Source organism: Staurois parvus, unplaced genomic scaffold (genome assembly GCF_062004578.1).
Source record: "Staurois parvus isolate SC_StPar_1 unplaced genomic scaffold, SC_StPar_1.0 ptg001011l, whole genome shotgun sequence".
In the NCBI taxonomy this organism is placed as follows: domain Eukaryota; kingdom Metazoa; phylum Chordata; class Amphibia; order Anura; family Ranidae; genus Staurois; species Staurois parvus.
The window spans coordinates 646,482-666,285 of NW_028318807.1; the positions used below are offsets into that span (position 1 = coordinate 646,482).

At 49.0% G+C, this 19,804-nt stretch overlaps 2 protein-coding genes across 9 annotated transcripts in view; both read right to left on the reverse strand.

Moving 5' to 3' along the window:
* Positions 1-19,804, reverse strand: part of LOC149441229 (uncharacterized) — an 89,031-nt gene that overhangs the window by 8,935 nt on the left and 60,292 nt on the right. The window lies entirely within an intron of this gene.
* On the reverse strand, positions 887-19,143 carry LOC149441230 (uncharacterized). Of its 8 annotated transcripts, XM_089657576.1 has the most exons (12): positions 18,910-19,095; positions 18,672-18,794; positions 10,665-10,691; positions 10,508-10,561; positions 10,213-10,410; positions 10,075-10,128; positions 9,889-9,981; positions 9,720-9,791; positions 5,427-5,564; positions 4,523-4,597; positions 3,444-3,590; positions 887-1,229 (listed from the first exon to the last, which is right to left on the reverse strand). In XM_089657576.1, the coding sequence occupies exons 1-11, from the start codon at positions 19,078-19,080 to the stop codon at positions 3,483-3,485; spliced, it is 1,113 nt and encodes a 370-aa protein (XP_089513702.1). In that variant the 5' UTR covers positions 19,081-19,095; the 3' UTR covers positions 887-1,229; positions 3,444-3,482. The 8 variants fall into 8 exon arrangements, with proteins under 8 accessions (XP_089513702.1, XP_089513701.1, XP_089513703.1 ...); XM_089657575.1 differs by lacking the exon at positions 887-1,229 and having other exon boundaries at positions 3,408-3,590; XM_089657577.1 differs by lacking the exons at positions 887-1,229; positions 10,508-10,561 and having other exon boundaries at positions 3,408-3,590.

The following is a 19,804-nucleotide window of genomic DNA, read 5'->3' on the forward strand; positions in this document are numbered from 1 at the left end:
CTTGTCAAATTAGGATCTGCAGCATTCACATAGTGTAACATAGGTTGCATGCTAATGGCGACAGCCACAAAAACCAACCACTGATTCACACTCTACAGGCCACAGCACCCATGTGAATGAGCCCTCAATTACACAACGTTTGATTTATTAACTCAGTACAGGTTTATCATTTGGATTGAACAGGAATTTGTTTGTGATTGTGTCCATGAAGAAAATGTTGTGTATTGTTACCATATATATAATTTGGATATTTTCTCTGGTGGTGGGGGCCTGTCAGGTATGCTGTATGGGGCCCCGTGATATCTAACAGTGGCCCTGGGTGTATGCTTGTGTCTGTGCCACCTGTATAGTTAGGAAGAACAATAAGTTCTTCTATGGAGTATCTTGAACCTCTGCTATGTTCCTCAATGCATCTAGGGATCGGCCACGTTTTCCTATGAAAAATAACAAAATTGGTTGTAATGTTTCCCCTGAAGCAAGCGTGAACTGACCCCTTCATATTATAAAGCATCTGAATTGGCATTTTCCACAATTATGCATAGGCCAGATCTGTGTGCCCAGATAGGACCTCCCAGTGGCCATTCTATGGACAAGGTACACCTTCCTGTATGCCTGATCTTTATTGAGCTGCAATAGTCAATACGCTGCAATGGGCAGAAATATTTGGAAACAAACCACATGAGCTCAAGTATCCAAACGTGAATGTTCCTTCATAGCAAGCCTCCATGATGTACTGTATGGGCCTGGCCCACTCCAAATGAATGCATTGTTCTGGTAGGTCCTCCTATGACACACTTTAGCTACTTGTGGAGGACATTGCACTGACTTTTCCTCAGATTGCATATTATCTGGCCATCTGAAGTCTCGGGAATACAATCAAGAGGATCTGACACTTTTTTAAGGTAACAAAAAATAGTCTTTAATTGACTGAACATAAAAATAAGCCAACATGGCTAAAACATATCTTGAAAATATGGGGACTCTGATATCCGGCGACAGTCCGTTCACCAACGAGAAGCAATTCTGCACCCCTAAAACCAACACAGAGGAAAGGGATGGTCAAATTGCTGTGCTGCTTCCAAACCACCTCTGGCATGCCAGGGTCATTATACAGGTCCTCGATGCCAGTTCTTGCCTGGGGCCACAAAATATCCACTGGCCACAAGTGAAGGTGAGTGGAGGACGTGATGGTGGATTTCTACCAGCTTCAACCGCAAGCAGTACCACTCCTGAACAATGAGAGCAAATAATCATTGACACGTCATCATGACAGTCAATTCTCAGTGCAGGCTATCTAGAGGGTCTTTCCTTTTTAACCATTTCAAGAGTTGAAGGAAACATTCTTGGAGCATCTACTGTGTTTGGAAAGGCCCAAGGTCCCCCCCTCCCCCAGGCACACTAATGCTTACTTGAAGTGGAGCCCCATCCTGATTTCATGATGTGCTTGAAAAGCTTGCCTCTCTGGTCTACGTGGCTCATGAAGGAGTGTTCTTGGGATCACACCAAAACAAGGTGCTTGTTCGGGGAGCAATGGACAGGAGAGAGGGGCCAAGGAATGCTGGCATAGGAGCAGCTAAATGAATGATTTTGGCTGCTCTGTGGCAAGCGGCTGTTCAGAGCAGGTAAAGCAGTCCTCAGACGGGTCGAAAATTGGCTGATCTTCAAAATAAAAAACCCAAAAAGAAAAATTGATTGTTCGATGGGCCGACGTCATCTTGAAATCTATTTTCAGCTCTTTGTGACCTGGATGCCACAGATGACAGAAAATACCTCAACGCGTTTCGCCCCACCCACAGGGCGTTCTCAAGACGCTCCTTTCCTCTGCCAAGCCGTTTATAAAGCAGTGGGAGATCCCTCCCCCTCATCGCCCTGGAAACAAAACACCTCCCACCACTCTATCACCGTTATCCCTCTGTATACACATCGTGAGGTCCCCTCACAAGCTGAAACACATACATTAAAACATACTCCTATCCATAACCTCATATTTTCTACCCCTTAAACATAAGGGTGAGGACAGGAAATTAAAATAACATTAAGTTCAAATGAATTAAAAAAATATTATTTTATTTTATATAAAATTAAGAAATACAAAAAAAAAAATTTAAATTTTAAATAATAAAAATAAATAAAAATTTGTATTTTAATTTATTTTTATTTCTTTTTATTTTTATTATTTAAAATTTAAAAAAAAATTTTTTTGTATTTCTTAATTTTATATAAAATAAAATAATATTTTTGAATTCATTTGAATTTAATGTTATTTTAATTTCCTGTCCTCACCCTTATGTTTAAGGGGTAGAAAATATGAGGTTATGGATAGGAGTATGTTTTAATGTATGTGATCTCCCACTGCTTTATAAACGGCTTGAGAGGAAAGGAGCATCTTGAGAACGCCCTGTGGGTGGGGCAAAATGCGTTGACGTATTTCCGGCTGGCCGTCCCGGCGTCTGACATCATTTCCGGTGAGTGGAACGCACGCCGAGCGGTGCGTTCCAAGGGGTCATCTTTGCCTAGTGAATGAGGCTGCATCTGAGGTCTGTTATCCTGCTGTATACCTGGCTGTGGGGTCTCTATACAGAAATTGGAAAATCGTTTTTTTATGAAAGAAAGATCGGTTTGCTTCAATAAAATGCTGGTTAATATCTACTAAAATGTGAGTGGTCTGGTTAAAATTCTTCTGAGATTGGAATTTATAACGGTATCACGCCATGGTCTTTTTTTCTTCTTCCTGATTTTTGGTGGATTCGGTGAGAGGAGTAACCGGAGGAGGTTTCTATGTCTTAGAGGAGGCAATATTTGGAGGTTATAAAAAAGGGGGTCCAGGAGCCCTTAATATCCCTGAAAGGCGTTTTACTCACCAAATGTCTGGTGAGTGCGGTTCATGTTGTTTTTGCACTGGTGGATGGTGGAGGTATTATTGGCACAGAAGAATCCAATGAAAATACAGTTTTTTCACGGGACTGTTTTTTGAATTTGTCACTGATTTTTTTCAGAATTTTTTTAAATCACTTTAATTATTATTATTTTTTATGTGTCGCAATGTATTTTGATTAATATTATTTATGGGCTGGGTTATTTATTTATATTGCTTTGTGGGTTTTGCGCTGGTTTAAGTAGAAATACGTTTTTTGGTTTTGCACCTGTGTACAGCAGCATCTCACGGGGAATAGTGTGTGGGGGGCAAGGGAGTCCAGGGCGCTGAGGTTTTTTTCTTTCAATCCTAAAGCTGGACTTGCCAGAAAAGACTTCGTTTGGACATTACCAGAAATTCCAGGTAAGCAAGATTGTCCAGTGCAGCTGCAGCTAGCAGAGTCCTGCAATGCTTTAGGGACATGCAGATCAGCTCCAACTGCAATGAAGAAGATTGCCGACCTGCAAAGGCTGAAGAAGGCCACAACACAGGGCACTGTCAAATATAAATAACATTTATTTTTATTTACAAATATAAAAAAATTAAAATTGTTGTCTGAAGTAGGCAACTACATTGGGCTGGTTTTCAGCTGGCCCCACCTCCAAAGCCTGCTCCAGCGTCCCAATGCGTTCACATACCCAGCCCTTGAGGCCACAAATGGCTGGGTGGTTGAACACTGTAGAAAAAGTCAGAAAAAATGTATTAGCTGTAATAAAAAAGGAGACACTTGCTTCCAAAACAAACAACAACAGCATGCAATACTTGTCTAGCTTTGTCCATTATCCTGAAAGCACTCTATGCTGTTGTCAACTCATAATTGGAACACAGAGATTACATTTCTTGCCTGGGAGGATTTCATGGTCCAGGGAGTGAGCTTGGAATCCTTAGGCCTAGATTAAAGTGTTTGCTCACTGACTACAAATAGATCTGTGGGCAACGGTGAAAAGGGCAATCTCATCAGTAAAGACAACAGATGACTTTGGCACACCTATCTCCTCCACAGAGTTCCCAAAGACATCTATCCTAGATTTCTATTAGCTGCAGGGAGGGGTGGGGCCCTATACACATTATACACAGCCAGAGCACAGAGCTGAGCAAACTGTGTGAGCCTATTGGAGGGTAGTGGCCCAACTCCCTCCACACAGGTCCAGAGATTCCTATAAAGCTGGCAGTGTGATTAACCAGGTGTGTCCTTGAAGGGAGGCGATCCATCTCCCAGGAAGCTGGATGTGTCAGCTGCATCTATTAGAGTGATTCTTTAAGATGGCGGAGAGACCAGAGTGGAACAAACACTAGTTACTTGGGAAGCAGGTTTTTGCTCACTGGAGTGTCAGGTTAGTGCTTGACTATTGTGTCATATTCTTTGTTTATTGTCCTTTCTTAATTAGAAAAACACTTTAATGTATTCCTATGTAGACCAACTCAGCTGTCAGGTCTAAGTGTGAAGATTAAGCCCCTATCTGCCTGATGTGTTGTTTAGTGTGAATGTTTTATTTCTTTGGGGGGGCATCCTAAACACAGGATGAGGCCAAACAATTTAGCCAAGGGGGAGCTTAAGCCTTCTACATACGTTACATGTGCATATGTGTAAACAGTTTAGAAACTGACCTTCTGGGATGTTGGCCTCAGCATCCAGAGGGGGCTGGAGCTCCCCCATAGCAGGTGGGGCATTGGGAAGTACAACTACATGAAGAGTAACAAAAAAAAGACACCGTAAAGATGCGAGTCCTGACATTTGACAAACACATGGATGTTAAACAGTCACATAGTACAGGCCCCGGTAGTAAGTCCTAGCACTAACCAACATAGCAAAGTCCTCTTTCGGTTTGGGTTACTAAACTAGATGACCAGAAGAGCTTAAGGACAAATTCAGCAAGCTGCTCATATCCTACAATGCTGACATACTCTCTGGCTGTCCATTGACGATGGTTCAGATCACCTTAGGATGTAACCCAAATGTTACAGCTGACAGCCATGATAAGGAACAGTCTTCCTTGCCAGTGGTGTGGTGCCAGCATTCCAATGTTGGAGAGGCTTGCTCTTGACAAGAGGAATTGGCTCACACACATCAGCTTAGCTACGCTTACACTACAGTAATAGTGGAAACACTCATTGGTCATCCCTTGCAGCCATTCCCACTTTCCTTTCCTTTCTACAATAGAGTGACTTACATAATCCCAAAGCAAAGGTCACAGGTCGGCAGCAGATCTGAAGCTTCCCAGGAAGATGTCACAAGGTCTAAGTCTTTGACAGTCTAGCTGTAAAAGGGTTCAGTCCATACAATATTCTCCTCCCCTATGCCAAAACACAAATGCCCCCTCGAGTGTTAACACATGCACACTGCAAGGTGGCATTTGTAGCTTGGAGCAGATTGGGAAGCACAAACAAAAATAAGTCTGGTGCCAGGCTTACCACCCTTTACCCAACACACCTCATGTGACACCCCCACACATAGACACTGTCCAAAAGCAAATATTGTAAAGTTGATCACATTCACACAAATGGGACATACCTGGGTCCTGGGGCTCAGGGGAACTGGAGGAGAGTTGACCCTCCTCCAAAGACTCCACCTCTTCCTCCTCCTCCTCCTCCATCTATTCTCTCCTGGGGGCTCTGGAGTGCAGCCACTCCCTTTCTGAGTGCCAGTTAACTTGAAAAAAACACAAGCAAAAGAGCTCCACATGTCAGTATAATTTGAGGCTTTGTAAACTTAAGAGTTTACTACAAACACACACACTGTTGAAACCAAGCCTTACATTCTCTCAGACTTGAAGTACAAGGTGCAGACTAACTCCAGATAAGTTTGGATAGTGTATGACCCTAGGGAGCCATGGAAGTCCAAGAAAGTCGAACGTGAAATTCTGGCTCATGAACGTCCAAATAGAAGAGGGTGCACTCATGAAAATGAACAAAGTCCAATCTTTATGTCGGATATTGTAAGGGGTTGTGGTGTTAACAGCCACTGTGCCCTTAGCTGCAACCTTTTCAAAGGTTGACACAAGGGAAAGGCCTTAACCATTGGATATTCAAAGACACACAACTCAGAACACTTCCCAAACACTAATAGCCGAGAAGCTCCTCAGAGATAGGCTCTCCCACCCCTCTGCTAGTGTATTTTGGGGGCACATATCTTGTGTTGGATGGTCATTGGAAATTTAGTCAAAAGGCCAAAGTTTCTTGCCTTCATGCATTCACAGCATGAAAACCCCACTGCTTGGCATCCTCCTCAGGCCCCCAAAATACTGACCTGCTGCCAATTATCATCCCATGCTGTGCTACAGAGCAGAACTTGGTCTCCGAAAGGTATGGATGTGTACAGGCCTACACATATTGAGCTAATAACTGCCTGGCCACTACACTAGGATCCACATTGGAAGCTGTATTCTCAAAACTGCTTGAGCATGTGTTGTAAGGAAGCAAGCAATATTACTTAAAGTATTACTAAACCCACAACAGTCCAAGCAGTGTAAATATGCAGTAAAGCATCCTTGTTATACTCGCTGTCTAACCAGAAGGCTGTTTGATCCTGTCTTCTCTGCCCCTCGTCTTGTTGAAATGACCAACTGATACAGACTGAATCCGTAATCACATGCACATGCTCAGTTTGCTGTGCATTGCTATACTTTTTGGGTGTTGGTTTGGGGAGGGTGCATGTGATCAGCACAGGGCCAATCAGCACTGTTCACATAGAGGGCCAGAAGATTCACATCCTCCTAGAGCAGAAAGAAAAATACTCAAAGTTTAAACCGAGCTCTGCTGAAGTCACAAGACTGCTCTAACTGCTGATGATAAAAGGCATTTAGCTGTTTTTATGCCCTTAAATACTTGCATTGCCATGTTCTGTTTACTGCGGGAGACCAGACAGAGTGAATTCTGGGTACAGGGAGAGCGGATATAGTTAATGCAGGGTCTGCGTAGACCAGACAGAGTGAATTCTGGGTCCAGGGAGAGCGGATATAGTTAATGCAGGGTCTGCGACGACCAGATAGAGTGAATTCTGGGTCCAGGGAGAGCGGATATAGTTAATGCAGGGTCTGCGTAGACCAGACAGAGTGAATTCTGGGTCCAGGGAGAGCGGATATAGTTAATGCAGGGTCTGCGTAGACCAGACAGAGTGAATTCTGGGTACAGGGAGAGCGGATATAGTTAATGCAGGGTCTGCGTAGACCAGACAGAGTGAATTCTGGGTACAGGGAGAGCGGATAATAGTTAATGCAGGGTCTGCGTAGACCAGATAGAGTGAATTCTGGGTCCAGGGAGAGCGGATATAGTTAATGCAGGGTCTGCGTAGACCAGACAGAGTGAATTCTGGGTCCAGGGAGAGCGGATATAGTTAATGCAGGGTCTGCGTAGACCAGATAGAGTGAATTCTGGGTCCAGGGAGAGCGGATATAGTTAATGCAGGGTCTGCGTAGACCAGATAGAGTGAATTCTGGGTCCAGGGAGAGTGGATATAGTTAATGCAGGGTCTGCGTAGACCAGATAGAGTGAATTCTGGGTCCAGGGAGAGCGGATATAGTTAATGCAGGGTCTGCGTAGACCAGACAGAGTGAATTCTGGGTCCAGGGAGAGCGGATATAGTCAATGCAGGGTCTGCGTAGACCAGATAGAGTGAATGCAGGCTTCGGGGTTTAGTTACACTCTAAGCCTGACATACATAGATTAAAAGGGAAGTCCAGCCCAAGATTTTTGGACTGTACCTCTCCTGTGGATTACAGAAGTGTAGTTCATTTGGCACTCCTGCGACACATTTTCAGGGGACAGCTGCATTCTATTCACTGAAGTCACACAGCATGGCCAGACTGGATCAAGATCCCGACTTTCAAGTCATGATATACTGCAGACTCTGGAGCAGCAACTGGATCAGCCTAGCCATGAATAACAAAGAGTATTAGCCTGCCAGTGCCTCCCCCTCCACAGCACAGTAAGTGCTGGGGGGTTGAGCTGACAGAAAACATGTGATTGCAGATGTCACAGCATGCCTGATCTCCCAGAACCCCCAACCCCTCCTGGTGCCTGTGTCCCCTCACCCACCCCTTCTCATCCTGTAGCAGCCTTTGAAGTTGGGCTGCACAGGATGAGAAGTGTCACTTCTCCCCCCCTGCTGCTTGTCACTTCCTCCCATCCTGCAAAGCCCCATGGGAGGAAGGTGACCCCCTGCGGCCATACAGCCAGGAGAGGGATAGCCTCCCACCAGGGGGTTCCGGAGCAGGGACGCCGTCCTGTCGCTGTGCGCCCCCCCGGCGGCGCTAGCATGGGTGCAAGGCTTCCCGCACCTGCACCCGCCGGAGATAAAGAGAGCAAGGCCCGTGTCAAGAGGGCGTGCCTCGTTGCCCGGGCAACGCAGCGCTGGGCTGGACATTGCCAGGGCAACAGGGAGCCGACACAGGATTCTCCCAGGTGTTTTGTCTGCTGCAAAGCTGCTGGGAGGTCTGCACTGAGGTGAGACCCCCGTAGCCACTCTGCATAATACTCTGGGGATACCAGGATTATTAGCCGCTGAACACTCTGCTAATACTCGGGGCTCAGGAGGAGTACCCGCTGCTACACTGCCTAATTGTCAAGGTCCTACCTTTTCCCAGAGGTTATGTTACTCCATGTGCTAGCATCCATCTTGGATTTCTGCTGAGCATGATGGGAATCTTTTATGCCTTCAGGTCTCTGAGGTCCATCCCCCAGAGGGGTGTGGCTGAGTACATATAAGCCTGGGATCTGCACATGCTCTTTGCACTTGTGTCTTGTGTCTTGGTCTTGCTACAGCTCTGTGTATATGCTCGTGACTCTTCTGGTATCTGACTCGGCTTGTGACTAAGACCATTCTCTGTGTTTCCCTTTGATCTGACCTTCCGTTGCTGAACCCGGCCCGTGACCTGTGATTCTCTGTCTACTGTTCTGTACTGTTTTGTCCCATTGTTATTGACCCGGCTTGTCTGACTACGCTATTGTCATTCTCACCAGCTACACGCCATTGGCGGCGGCCATTACCGCAGCTGGGGTGTCTCGGGGGCCGCGACCTGGTCCCTGGTTGCGTCAAGTCCATCCCCACCATCAGGGGCCCTGGTGAAGGGCAGCCTGGGACTTAGACTCCGCGCCCTGAGGGACTTCAGTCTGTTGGTGGTGGTTGTCGTCAGCCAGTGCGTTACCCTGCCACTAGGCCTACCTGTCCGTTCCACAGCCCTGCCCTGACACTAATACTGTGAGGCCAGGATTGCAAGTGTTGCAGTGTGCTGTAGAAGTGGACCCTCTGCTGTGTGCTGATAAGTGTCGCCCCCTGTTATAGGCCGCTGTGAGCCAGGAAAACCCCTGCCGGAACTGTGAGTGTTTGTGCCCCTGTTTTCCTCCCCTGTATGGAAGGGCTGTGAACTCTCCCTCCTTTCCCTTCCCTGCCTGGATTACAATTTAACAGAGACTCTAAGTTTGCCCTTCTTGGGGCCAAATTACAATTTTTTGGGGAGCCATCCCTGCTCTTCCCCTGCCCTGAGAACTTGGACGCTACCTTCATACCCAAATTGAGTGACTGTCCTAATTCAAGAAAGCTTTGTGTGTTTATCATCTGCTCTGTGTGTTTGGTCCTGCCTACGCTCCATCACAGCAGAGTTACCACCCTTACAACCTAGGGGGGACAGATGAAGTATTGGACCAATGCTTCAACCACCTAGGTAAGTTGCAGTAGTGGAAACAAAAACAAGGCCGACTTAGATAAGAAACTACAGTCCGGCCAATATTAAGCAGTCAAATTAGCCTACAGCTATGGTCAGCATGATTGTACAGAAGGTAAATCACCAAACACATTGAAGGTACTTACAGTGGACCTGAGGGGGAGACCACTCCTCCCTCTGCTCTTCCTCCAGCTCACCCTCTTCCAATATGGCTGGAGCTACACAAACAACAAGAAAGAACAAAACCAACACATTGCAAACATCAAATTGACATAATGCACACAGAGAACAGGCAAGCACATCCAAGGCACTTACAGTGAGCTGGAGGTGAAGGGGCCTCCTGGAGCAGTCCAAATTCTGGAGGTGGCTGGTGGGCCTCCTCTTCCTCCAGAGAAAACCTTGCTTGAACTACACAAACAAGAAGGACAATAATAACCCCTTTGAGAGAGCCAAGGACAACAAGGAACACAGAGAACAGACAAGCACATTCAATGAACTCACAGTGTGCCTCAGAAGAGGTATCCTCCTCCTCTTCCTCTTCCAACATGGCTGGTGCTACATAAACAACAAGATAGAACAGAACACATTGCAGACATCAAAGTTACATAATGCACAGAGAGAATAGGCAAGCACACCCACAGTGAGCTGGAGGTGAGGGAGTCTCCGGCAGAACAGGCGACCATGGAGACAATGGTGGTGGTGATGGTGATGGTGGTGGTGGTGATTGTGGTGGTGGTGATGGTGGTGGTGATGATGGTGGTGGTGGTGGTGATGGTGGTGGTGGTGCCGCTGCTGCTGCCTCCTCCTCCTCCTCCACTGGAGGCAACCTTGCTGGTACTACACAAACAAGAAAGAACAACAACAACAACCCCTTTGAGAGAGCCAAGGACAACAAGGAACACAGAGAACAGACAAGCACATTCAATGCACTTACAGTGAGCCTGAGAGGATGTGCCCTCCTCCTCCTCATCCCCCTCTTCCAACATAGCTGGTGTTACATAAACAACAAGATAGAACACAACAAACACATTGCACACATCAAAGTTACATAATGCACACAGAGAACAGCCAATCACATTCAAGGCACTTACGGTGGCCCTCCTCTTCACTCTCTTGTTCTACAAAAAGAATAACACAGAATCGGAACATTACTAACCTAAAAACATGGCAGAAGATTTCTCATAAACATGTGTGCCAAAGCTAGGGCCACAGGGCTGAATGACAACTGTCCATTTCCTGGTGTCAGGCCACACATACAGGCACAATTGCGTTCGTGTCCCTAATTTGTTGTGTTTTGACTTTGGATGTACATCCACTGGGGAAGACTGCATCCTTTTCCACAACTTTGTCCACTGCACTACAGCAGATAGCAAGTCATGGTAGGAGGATGATTTGTTAAGCTTGTTGATCATGTATTTGCTATGGAATGACATGATCACAATGTCAATTTAGATATTAGGAACTCTTGGAAGTCCTAATGGGATTGGACCACACTTATCACATGGTATTTGGACCAATCACAGCACCCTGGTCAATATGATTGGCTGCAGACTATATATACCAGATCACCAAAAAGGCCACATGGCAGTAATGTAAGCAAGTGAGGACAATTTTAAAAATTTCCATTACAATGATTCTCAATGTACGGACAAGGCAAGATTATGAAATTGCTCCATCCACAAAACTAACCCAAACCCCCCTGTTATGATCCGCCAGGTGGTGCCTCAGGCTGCCAACTGACAGACCTACTCAGAGCGTGGGGTCTAAGCCCGGGCTGTGCTTTCACCAGAGCCCCTGATGGTGGGGATGGACTTGAAACAGTCCCGGGCCAGGTCACGACCTCCGAGCAGGCCCGCCAGTGGCTGAGGAGACCTTTGGGGACAGGTACCGGGAGAGCCAGATATGAAGAGGATGGCGGCCCCAGCAGGGTAGTAACGGATAGTGGGCCCGTGAGGGTAAGCGGGGTACAGAATCGGTAGGCGAGAGTAGTCGGGTCACACGCAGGGTCAGCAGGGAAGTCAATCCGTAGAATGGTCAGGGCAATCCGGGTCAAACGCAGGAGCAGGCAGAATAGTCAGGACAATCCGGGTCAAACGCAGGAGCAGGCAGAGTAGTCAGGACAATCCGGGTCAAACGCAGGAGCAGGCAGAATAGTCAGGGTCAATCAGGGTCACAAGATAGGTGCAGGAACTCAGGATCACAGGAAGACCTTGCGGCAATCTGTGACAGTGCAGGGCATCTTTAAATAGTGCGCCCTGCACTGTCATTGGCCGGCTAGGACGCGCCCCCGGCTGTCATTGGACGCCTGAGGCGCGCCCGCGGCTCCTACTGCGCATGCGCGGCGTCCTGTCAGCCGCGGCTCGCCGGGACCTAGTGCCTGTGTCCCGGCGCGATCTGCCGCCACTGCGCATGCGTGAGGGACGGAGCCGCGATCGCGGACCATGGAGCCGCGGTCCCTGACATTGCCCCCCCCCCCAATGGGCACCCTCCGGGAGCCCCACTGATCTCTCCACCGCGGGTGAGCACGAAAAAACTCCCGGATGAGCCTGGGCGCGTGGACGTTCTGGGCGGGTTCCCATGAGTTCTCCTCAGGGCCATACCCCTTCCATTTTATCAGGAACTGTGTCTGGCCCCCCCTCCTTCGGCAACTGAGGATAGTCTCCACTTCAAATTCCTCCTGGTCACCTATAGTGACTGCCTCGGGAGGTCTGGATTCACGGTCCGGGAAGGGATCCGGTCTGGATGGCTTCAGGAGAGATACATGGAAGACAGGATGTATCTTGAAGGTCTGCGGAAGCTCGAGCTCGTAGGCCACCTCGTTAACTACTCGCTTTACCGGAAAGGGGCCGATGAACTTGGGTCCCAGCTTCCTTGAAGGACATAGCATCTTCAAGTTGGTTGTTGCTAGCCAAACCTGATCCCCTGGTTGAAGCAGTAATTCTCCTCTTCTCTTTCTGTCGAATGCCCTCTTACTGTCCTCTTGGGCTTTAGCGATGGCTTCCTGAATTGTCTTGTTATTGACAGAAAAGAAGTTCAAGATGTCTTGAGATGCTGGTACCGGATTCTCAGGCATCAGATCAGGGAGGAATGTGGGATGATACCCATAATTGGAAAAGAACGGGGATTGACCCGTGGCTGAGTGACTCGAGTTGTTGTACGTGAATTCCGCGGAAGGCAGCAACGACAGCCAGTCGTCCTGAAGGTAGGATGTGTAGCACCGTAAGTACTGTTCCAGCGTCTGGTTTGTTCTCTCAGTTTGGCCGTTGGTCTGTGGATGGTAGGCGGATGAAAGCGACAGCTTGATTCCCAGCGATTTACATAAGGCGTTCCAGAACCTGGAGGTGAATTGGACCCCCCGATCTGATACTATATCTTCGGGAACACCATGAAGCCTAACCACTTCCTTGATGAAGATCCGTGCCGTTTCCGGTGCTGATGGGGTCTTCTCCAGGGGCACGAAATGTGCCATCTTTGAGAAGCGGTCGACGATCACCATTATTGCAGTGTAGCCCTGGGATGGTGGAAGTTCGACCACGAAATCCATGGCTATCATTTGCCAGGCCCGCTTGGGTATGGGTAATGGACGTAACAATCCCCATGCCCTGCTCCTGGAGGGCTTGTTCCTTTGACAGGTGGAACACGTTCGGACGTACTGCTCACAATCCTTGATCATGTCTGGCCACCAGAACGAGCGCCGTAGCAGATCCAGAGTCTTCGTTACCCCGAAGTGGCCCGCCATAGGATGGTCGTGGCAGTGCCCTAGGACCAGGGTTCGCACTTCTTCTGGGACCATGATCCGGTCTTCCTTCCAAATTAGCCCACCGTGGCTCTGGAGGGGTGATTCAGACGGAACTGGTAGTCCTACAGAAGCATCAAGAAGCCGGGAGCGAAGTTCCGTTTGTAGAGCGAGGAAACTCCCAGAAGGTAAGATGGTGTCAGGTAGCACAGCGTTGTCGGGGTCCTCAAACATGCGGGACAGAGCGTCTGGTTTAGTGTTCTTAGTACCGGGTCGGTACGTTATATGGAATGGGAATCGAGAGAAGAAAAGCGCCCATCTCGCTTGGCGAGGTCTCAGTCGTTTTGCCGTTTTCAAATATTCAAGGTTTTTGTGATCTGTGAATATTAGGATTGGGTGTGTGGCTCCTTCCAGTAAATACCTCCATTCTTCAAGAGCAGTTTTAATGGCCAGGAGTTCCCGATCTCCAATGTCGTAGTTGCGTTCCGCTGGAGTCAACTTCCTGGAGAAGAACGCCACAGGGTGCGGAAGTTCCTTGGTACCATTCCTTTGGGACAAGACCGCCCCTACAGCATTTTCGGAGGCGTCCACTTCCAACACATATGGGAGAGAAGCATCTGGATGGCAGAGAATGGGAGCAGAGGTGAACAATTCTTTGAGCTTTTCGAAGGCTGTCTGCGCTTCGGGAGTCCACTTAAAGCGGACCCCTTGTTTCGTCAGTTGCGTGATCGGGGAGACCAGACCGGAGAAGTTCCTAATAAACTTCCTGTAAAAGTTGGAAAAACCGATGAAACGCTGTACCCCCTTTTTGTCGGCGGGTATTGGCCAATCTAAGATCGCCGTGACTTTCTGGGGATCCATCGCGACCCCCGCGGAAGAGAGAACCAGTCCCAAGAATGTGGTTTCGTGCTGTTCGAAACAGCACTTTTCTGCCTTTGCGTATAGCCCGTGTTGACGCAACCGTTCTAATACCCGTATCACGTGACCCCGATGAACCTCCAGTGAAGGGGAAAAAATTAAGATGTCATCCAAATAAACCACCACAAAAATATCAAGAAGGTCACGAAAAACATCATTGATAAAGTGCTGAAAGGTCGCCGGTGCATTACAGAGCCCGAACGGCATCACCAAGTACTCGTAGTGACCGAATCTCGTACGGAACGCCGTCTTCCACTCATCCCCCTCCCTAATACGGACAAGGTTATAGGCCCCCCGCAGGTCTAATTTAGTGAATATCGTTGCCGATCTCAATCTCTGGAGGAGCTCGGGGACTAGGGGTAAAGGATAACGATTCTTTACCGTTATTTTGTTCAGGTCACGGTAGTCTATGCAGGGCCGTAACGATTTGTCCTTCTTCTCTACGAAGAATAACCCGGCCCCGGCTGGGGATGTGGATGGACGAATAAATCCCTTCCGAAGGTTCTCATCAATGTATTCCCTCAGTACTCCTGATTCTGCTTCGGACAAGGGAAAGATACGGCCGAATGAGATTTCAGATCTGGGTAGGAGGTCTATGGGGCAGTCGTAGGAACGGTGCGGAGGGAGAACGTCAGCTCCTCGCTTACTAAAGACGTCTAAGAAGTCATGGTAGGCCGGGGGAATAACCTGGGATAGATCGGTGTCACCATCCAAGCACAGGAGGAACCGGGGAACCACGGATCCTGTGACGTGGCAGTGACTCAAACAATAGGGTGAGCAAAATTGAACTGTTCCCTTTTCCCAGTCAATCTGGGGGTTATGGGCCCTCAGCCAAGGGAGGCCCAGAATGACTGGGAAAAAGGGGGATGCGATGGCATCCAAACGGAGGAACTCCTGGTGATGGTCTGCCATTGTGGTGAGAATGGGTGGTGTCTCCTGGTCCACCACCCCTGATTTTATACAAGACCCATCTGCCAAGAAGATGTTGAACCCCCTTTCTTTGGTCTGGAGAGGGATTTTTGGCCGGTGGGCAAAAGTCAGATCGATGAAGCAACTACAGGCTCCTGAGTCAACGATTGCGGTCACCGACAATGTTCCTTCGGGGAGCTGTAAAGACACAGGAATGGCCAGGTAACTCGACTGATCATCCCTTCCTGCGGGTAGAGTAAAAGAAACGGGCGTGGACTTACTCATTTTAGCAGGACAGGAGCGCACCTGATGACCAGCTTCCCCGCAGTACAGACATAGGTTCTGTGATAGTCTCCTTTGACGTTCCTCGACCGATAAGTGAGAACGGGCCAATCCCAGCTGCATGGGTTCCGGGTTGTCCCCTGTTTCTGTGCTTCGCGGATGGTTCCCTGGGGTTGGAGCTGTATCTCTGGAAGGAATCCATGCCACCCTTTGACCCTGACTGCTCCTTTCCAGCCGACGTTCCCTTAGTCTACGGTCAATTTGAATGGCCAACTCAATCAGTTTTTCCAGGGAGTCAGGTAGGCCTACTCGCGCTAGTTCATCCTTGAGAGGCTCAGACAGCCCGATGCGGAACTGGTGACATAAGGCCGCATCGTTCCATCTGGTGTCGCCCATGCAACGCCTAAAATCGGACGCGTATTCTTCGGCTGTCCGGCGGCCCTGCCGCAGGGAGTATAGAGTCGCTTCTGTGGAAGCAGCTCGCTGAGGGTCGTCATACAAGACGGCCATGGCCCGAAAGAACTCGGTCACGGAGTCAAGATGGGGGTCGTGCTTCTCCATCAGACGGTGAGCCCAATCCTGGGGCTCATCCTGAAGGAGGGAGACTATAAACCCCACCTTGACGGTCTCAGTGGTGAACGTGCGGGGTTGTAAGTCAAAGTATAGGGTGCAGGCGTTCCGGAAGGCTTGGAAGCGGCTCCGGTCACCACGGAATCGTTCCGGCAGAGGAACGCGGGGTTCAGGAGCTAGGGATGTGGCAACCGCTCCGGATACCGGGTTAGCGGGAGGTCCTGCAGGTGGAGGACTCTGAGCAGGGGGAGTCAGGGGGGCTATTGACTCCATGCGGTCCTCCAGTCGGGCGCAGCGACTGTGGAAGTTCTGAAAAGCCTGGGTCAAGGTGGCCAGGTGCTGACAAATATCCTCTAGGGACGCCGGTCCACTTCCTGGCTCTGTCATGGCCGCAAGGTACTGTTATGATCCGCCAGGTGGTGCCTCAGGCTGCCAACTGACAGACCTACTCAGAGCGTGGGGTCTAAGCCCGGGCTGTGCTTTCACCAGAGCCCCTGATGGTGGGGATGGACTTGAAACAGTCCCGGGCCAGGTCATGACCTCCGAGCAGGCCCGCCAGTGGCTGAGGAGACCTTTGGGGACAGGTACCGGGAGAGCCAGATATGAAGAGGATGGCGGCCCCAGCAGGGTAGTAACGGATAGTGGGCCCGTGAGGGTAAGCGGGGTACAGAATCGGTAGGCGAGAGTAGTCGGGTCACACGCAGGGTCAGCAGGGAAGTCAATCCGTAGAATGGTCAGGGCAATCCGGGTCAAACGCAGGAGCAGGCAGAATAGTCAGGACAATCCGGGTCAAACGCAGGAGCAGGCAGAGTAGTCAGGACAATCCGGGTCAAACGCAGGAGCAGGCAGAATAGTCAGGGTCAATCAGGGTCACAAGATAGGTGCAGGAACTCAGGATCACAGGAAGACCTTGCGGCAATCTGTGACAGTGCAGGGCATCTTTAAATAGTGCGCCCTGCACTGTCATTGGCCGGCTAGGACGCGCCCCCGGCTGTCATTGGACGCCTGAGGCGCGCCCGCGGCTCCTACTGCGCATGCGCGGCGTCCTGTCAGCCGCGGCTCGCCGGGACCTAGTGCCTGTGTCCCGGCGCGATCTGCCGCCACTGCGCATGCGCGAGGGATGGAGCCGCGATCGCGGACCATGGAGCCGCGGTCCCTGACACCCCCCCAGATGAGCCCTCTCTATAATACTGTATTCATGTGTTAATGTTTTAATAATAACGTACTATGCATTGTAGAATATTTCTCATGTTCTGTCATCTTATGGGGCCTCACCAAATGAGATAGGCTGTACATCATGGAGTTGCATTTTAGTCCAAAATATTCCATAATTTGGATACTCTGCAACTCTCAAACAGCATACATAACATACACATATCGTAATTTAATGTGTCCAAAAAATTACAATTCTGTCAAGTGTAAAAACAAAATGTTATGATTGCGATTTTGATGGGATATGTTTGTGAACATCTAAGCCAGAATGTTTTTAGGCAAAAATCTTGCATCACAAACAGCCATTGGGGATCAAATGACCCCAAACACAGCTCTATTAATGATTAACAAATGGTTCTTGGCACGGTCCCCCCCCTCCAGCCTGCTGTCCCTTCCTCCCCCCTCGCTCTCCTTTCATCATCCCCCCTCCCTTCCCCCTTGCAGATTCCTATGGTCCTGCACAAGCTTACATCAAAGGCTGTTCAGGATGGGAGGAAACACCCCCTGTGGTGCGGGTAGCACCTCTCCTCAGCAAAGTTGCCAAGGAGTCAGCCACCCCGCTGGGCCCGCACAGCACAGGCCGCCGGGTTGTCCCTACGTGTTCCCCGGTTGGAACAGCACGGGCACAAGGCTTCCCGTGATCTGCGCCCGCTGGAGACAATGGTCATGCTCCCTGAGCATGGCCCGACTGAGCGGGGCGTGCCTTGTTGCCCCGGTGACCCAATGCTGGGCCGGCCATTGCCAGAGCAACTGGGAAGCATCCTGCTCTGGCTTAAGAAGACTCGAGCAGGACCTAGTCCACTTTTGGTCCCCTGTATGTCGCCATGAGCAGCTGTTGTGAGGTCTGAGCTGAGGCCATACCTCCCCAGCTCCAAGAACCCGCTGAATACTCTGCTGATACCTTGGGGGCTAGAGGCACTTGCTATACGCTGTGTGCAAGGGTACTCCTGCTTGCTACCTGCCGTGTGCCGAAGGATACTCCTGCCTAAACCGTGAGTGCCCCAATCCTCCTTTCTGAACACCCAGCCCCCTGGATCCCCTGAATTTCCCCTGCCTGGACTGTCCCGTGGAACTCTCATACATTTTTTGCCTGGATTGCCCTATTGAACCTCCCTATTACTTTTGCCGGAGCTGCCTGCTTGGATTAATAGTTGCTTGGCCCATCGCTACACAAATTGCCCCATCATGGGCTGAATTAAAATTGTTTTGAGCTACTCCCCTCTCCTCCCCCTTTTTGGGTCCCTGGATGCTAAATTCCTACCCTGATTGAGTGCTTTCCATATAACAATAAAGCTTGGTGTGTTTAGCATCCTCCGTGTGTGTTCTGTCCTGCCTACGCTTCCGTCACAGTTATGTCATTTACAAGCAATGTGTGTGGCATGAATGTACAAATGACAGTCACTGGAGATCAGTGTGGAGATGGCAACAGTGGCAAGGTCATGAGGTCCAAGCTTCCAGAGCTTGTGCTTACCTTCCACAATGCGGAGTCTCTGCAGGGGATGCCCCGCCTGTGGTTGGCAGAAGAGGACAGTGGCTGTCCTCCTGTGAGGCATTTTTGCCAAGCAGACCACCGCCTGGCGCCCATCAGCTGTGGCTAGGACAAGTCAACAAAGACAACATTATTGCCAAACAAATTCAGAATGAATGTAGCAAAACATTTTTCACAATACAAAAATGAAAGTAAAGTTTTTAATAACAACTTGACTTACCAGAGATTCTGCGGGCCACTTTTTTAAAAAATTGCAGGTTGCGCCGCTTAACATCGCTCCAGCTGTGCTGAATTTGTAGCACAGTAGTGCGATGATGGAATCTCTGCCACAGCCGATGTTTGATGTGGCGCACGATGGTCTGCTTGGCAAAATTCGAGCAGCCACGATCATACTTGCGTAACAGCATAATCTGTGGATGACAAAAAAAGGTCAAGAATTTAAATGTGAGAGGTTTGTGTAATCAAACATACCAAATATCCCACACAAAGCAGGGGATAATTGTCCCAAAAGGCAAGCTAAAACATGAACTATATCTACATGTGTGTGTGTATACACATACATACATACATACAGTATAATTGTATTGTATTGTTATTTTCAATGCATTCTCACCTGAGCAATGCATAATTGTGAGCAGAATTGCAAAATTGTTGCTGCACTTCTAAATTGTGCTCAAATGGTCTTTAAATATGCGTTGTGCTTTTGGGTGCCATTCATTGTTAATGGCACCCCAAGTGCTGTTAGCAAACATGCATTTTGCTGCACATTTTAGCATTTACCAAATTTGCTAGGCCATCGCAGGTAAGTGAGCATTTTTTGTCTTCCTTTGCCCTGATTGCCCCCTATCTCCACCAAGCCTCTGTGCTGCGGCAGCATGAGCAATTGTCCGCTGGAGCTTTGGGAGCTCGTGGGGTTAAACAGAACCTAGGTTGATGTATAAGAAATGTGTGTATGTCCTCCATACAATCATACAGAGTAGTGTGTTCAGTGATTATGTACGCTTGTAACTAGAGAAACTGTTCAGTAGATGTATTCTAAGTCTCTGTAGGACTGTGAGACGCCCCATCTACTCAGCGAGATTTCTCCATTGACCTGGGATAGGTGAAAGCATGGT

Coding starts and splice junctions, on each gene's coding strand:
- LOC149441230 (XM_089657576.1), bottom strand. CDS start 19,080: ATGATCGTGGCTGCTCGAATTTTGCCAAGCAGACCATCGTGCGCCACA. Junction 18,795..18,909: donor AGTGGCCCGCAGAATCTCTG/GTAAGTCAAGTT, acceptor GACTTGTCCTAG/CCACAGCTGATGGGCGCCAG. Junction 10,562..10,664: donor GAGTGAAGAGGAGGGCCACC/GTAAGTGCCTTG, acceptor ATGTAACACCAG/CTATGTTGGAAGAGGGGGAT.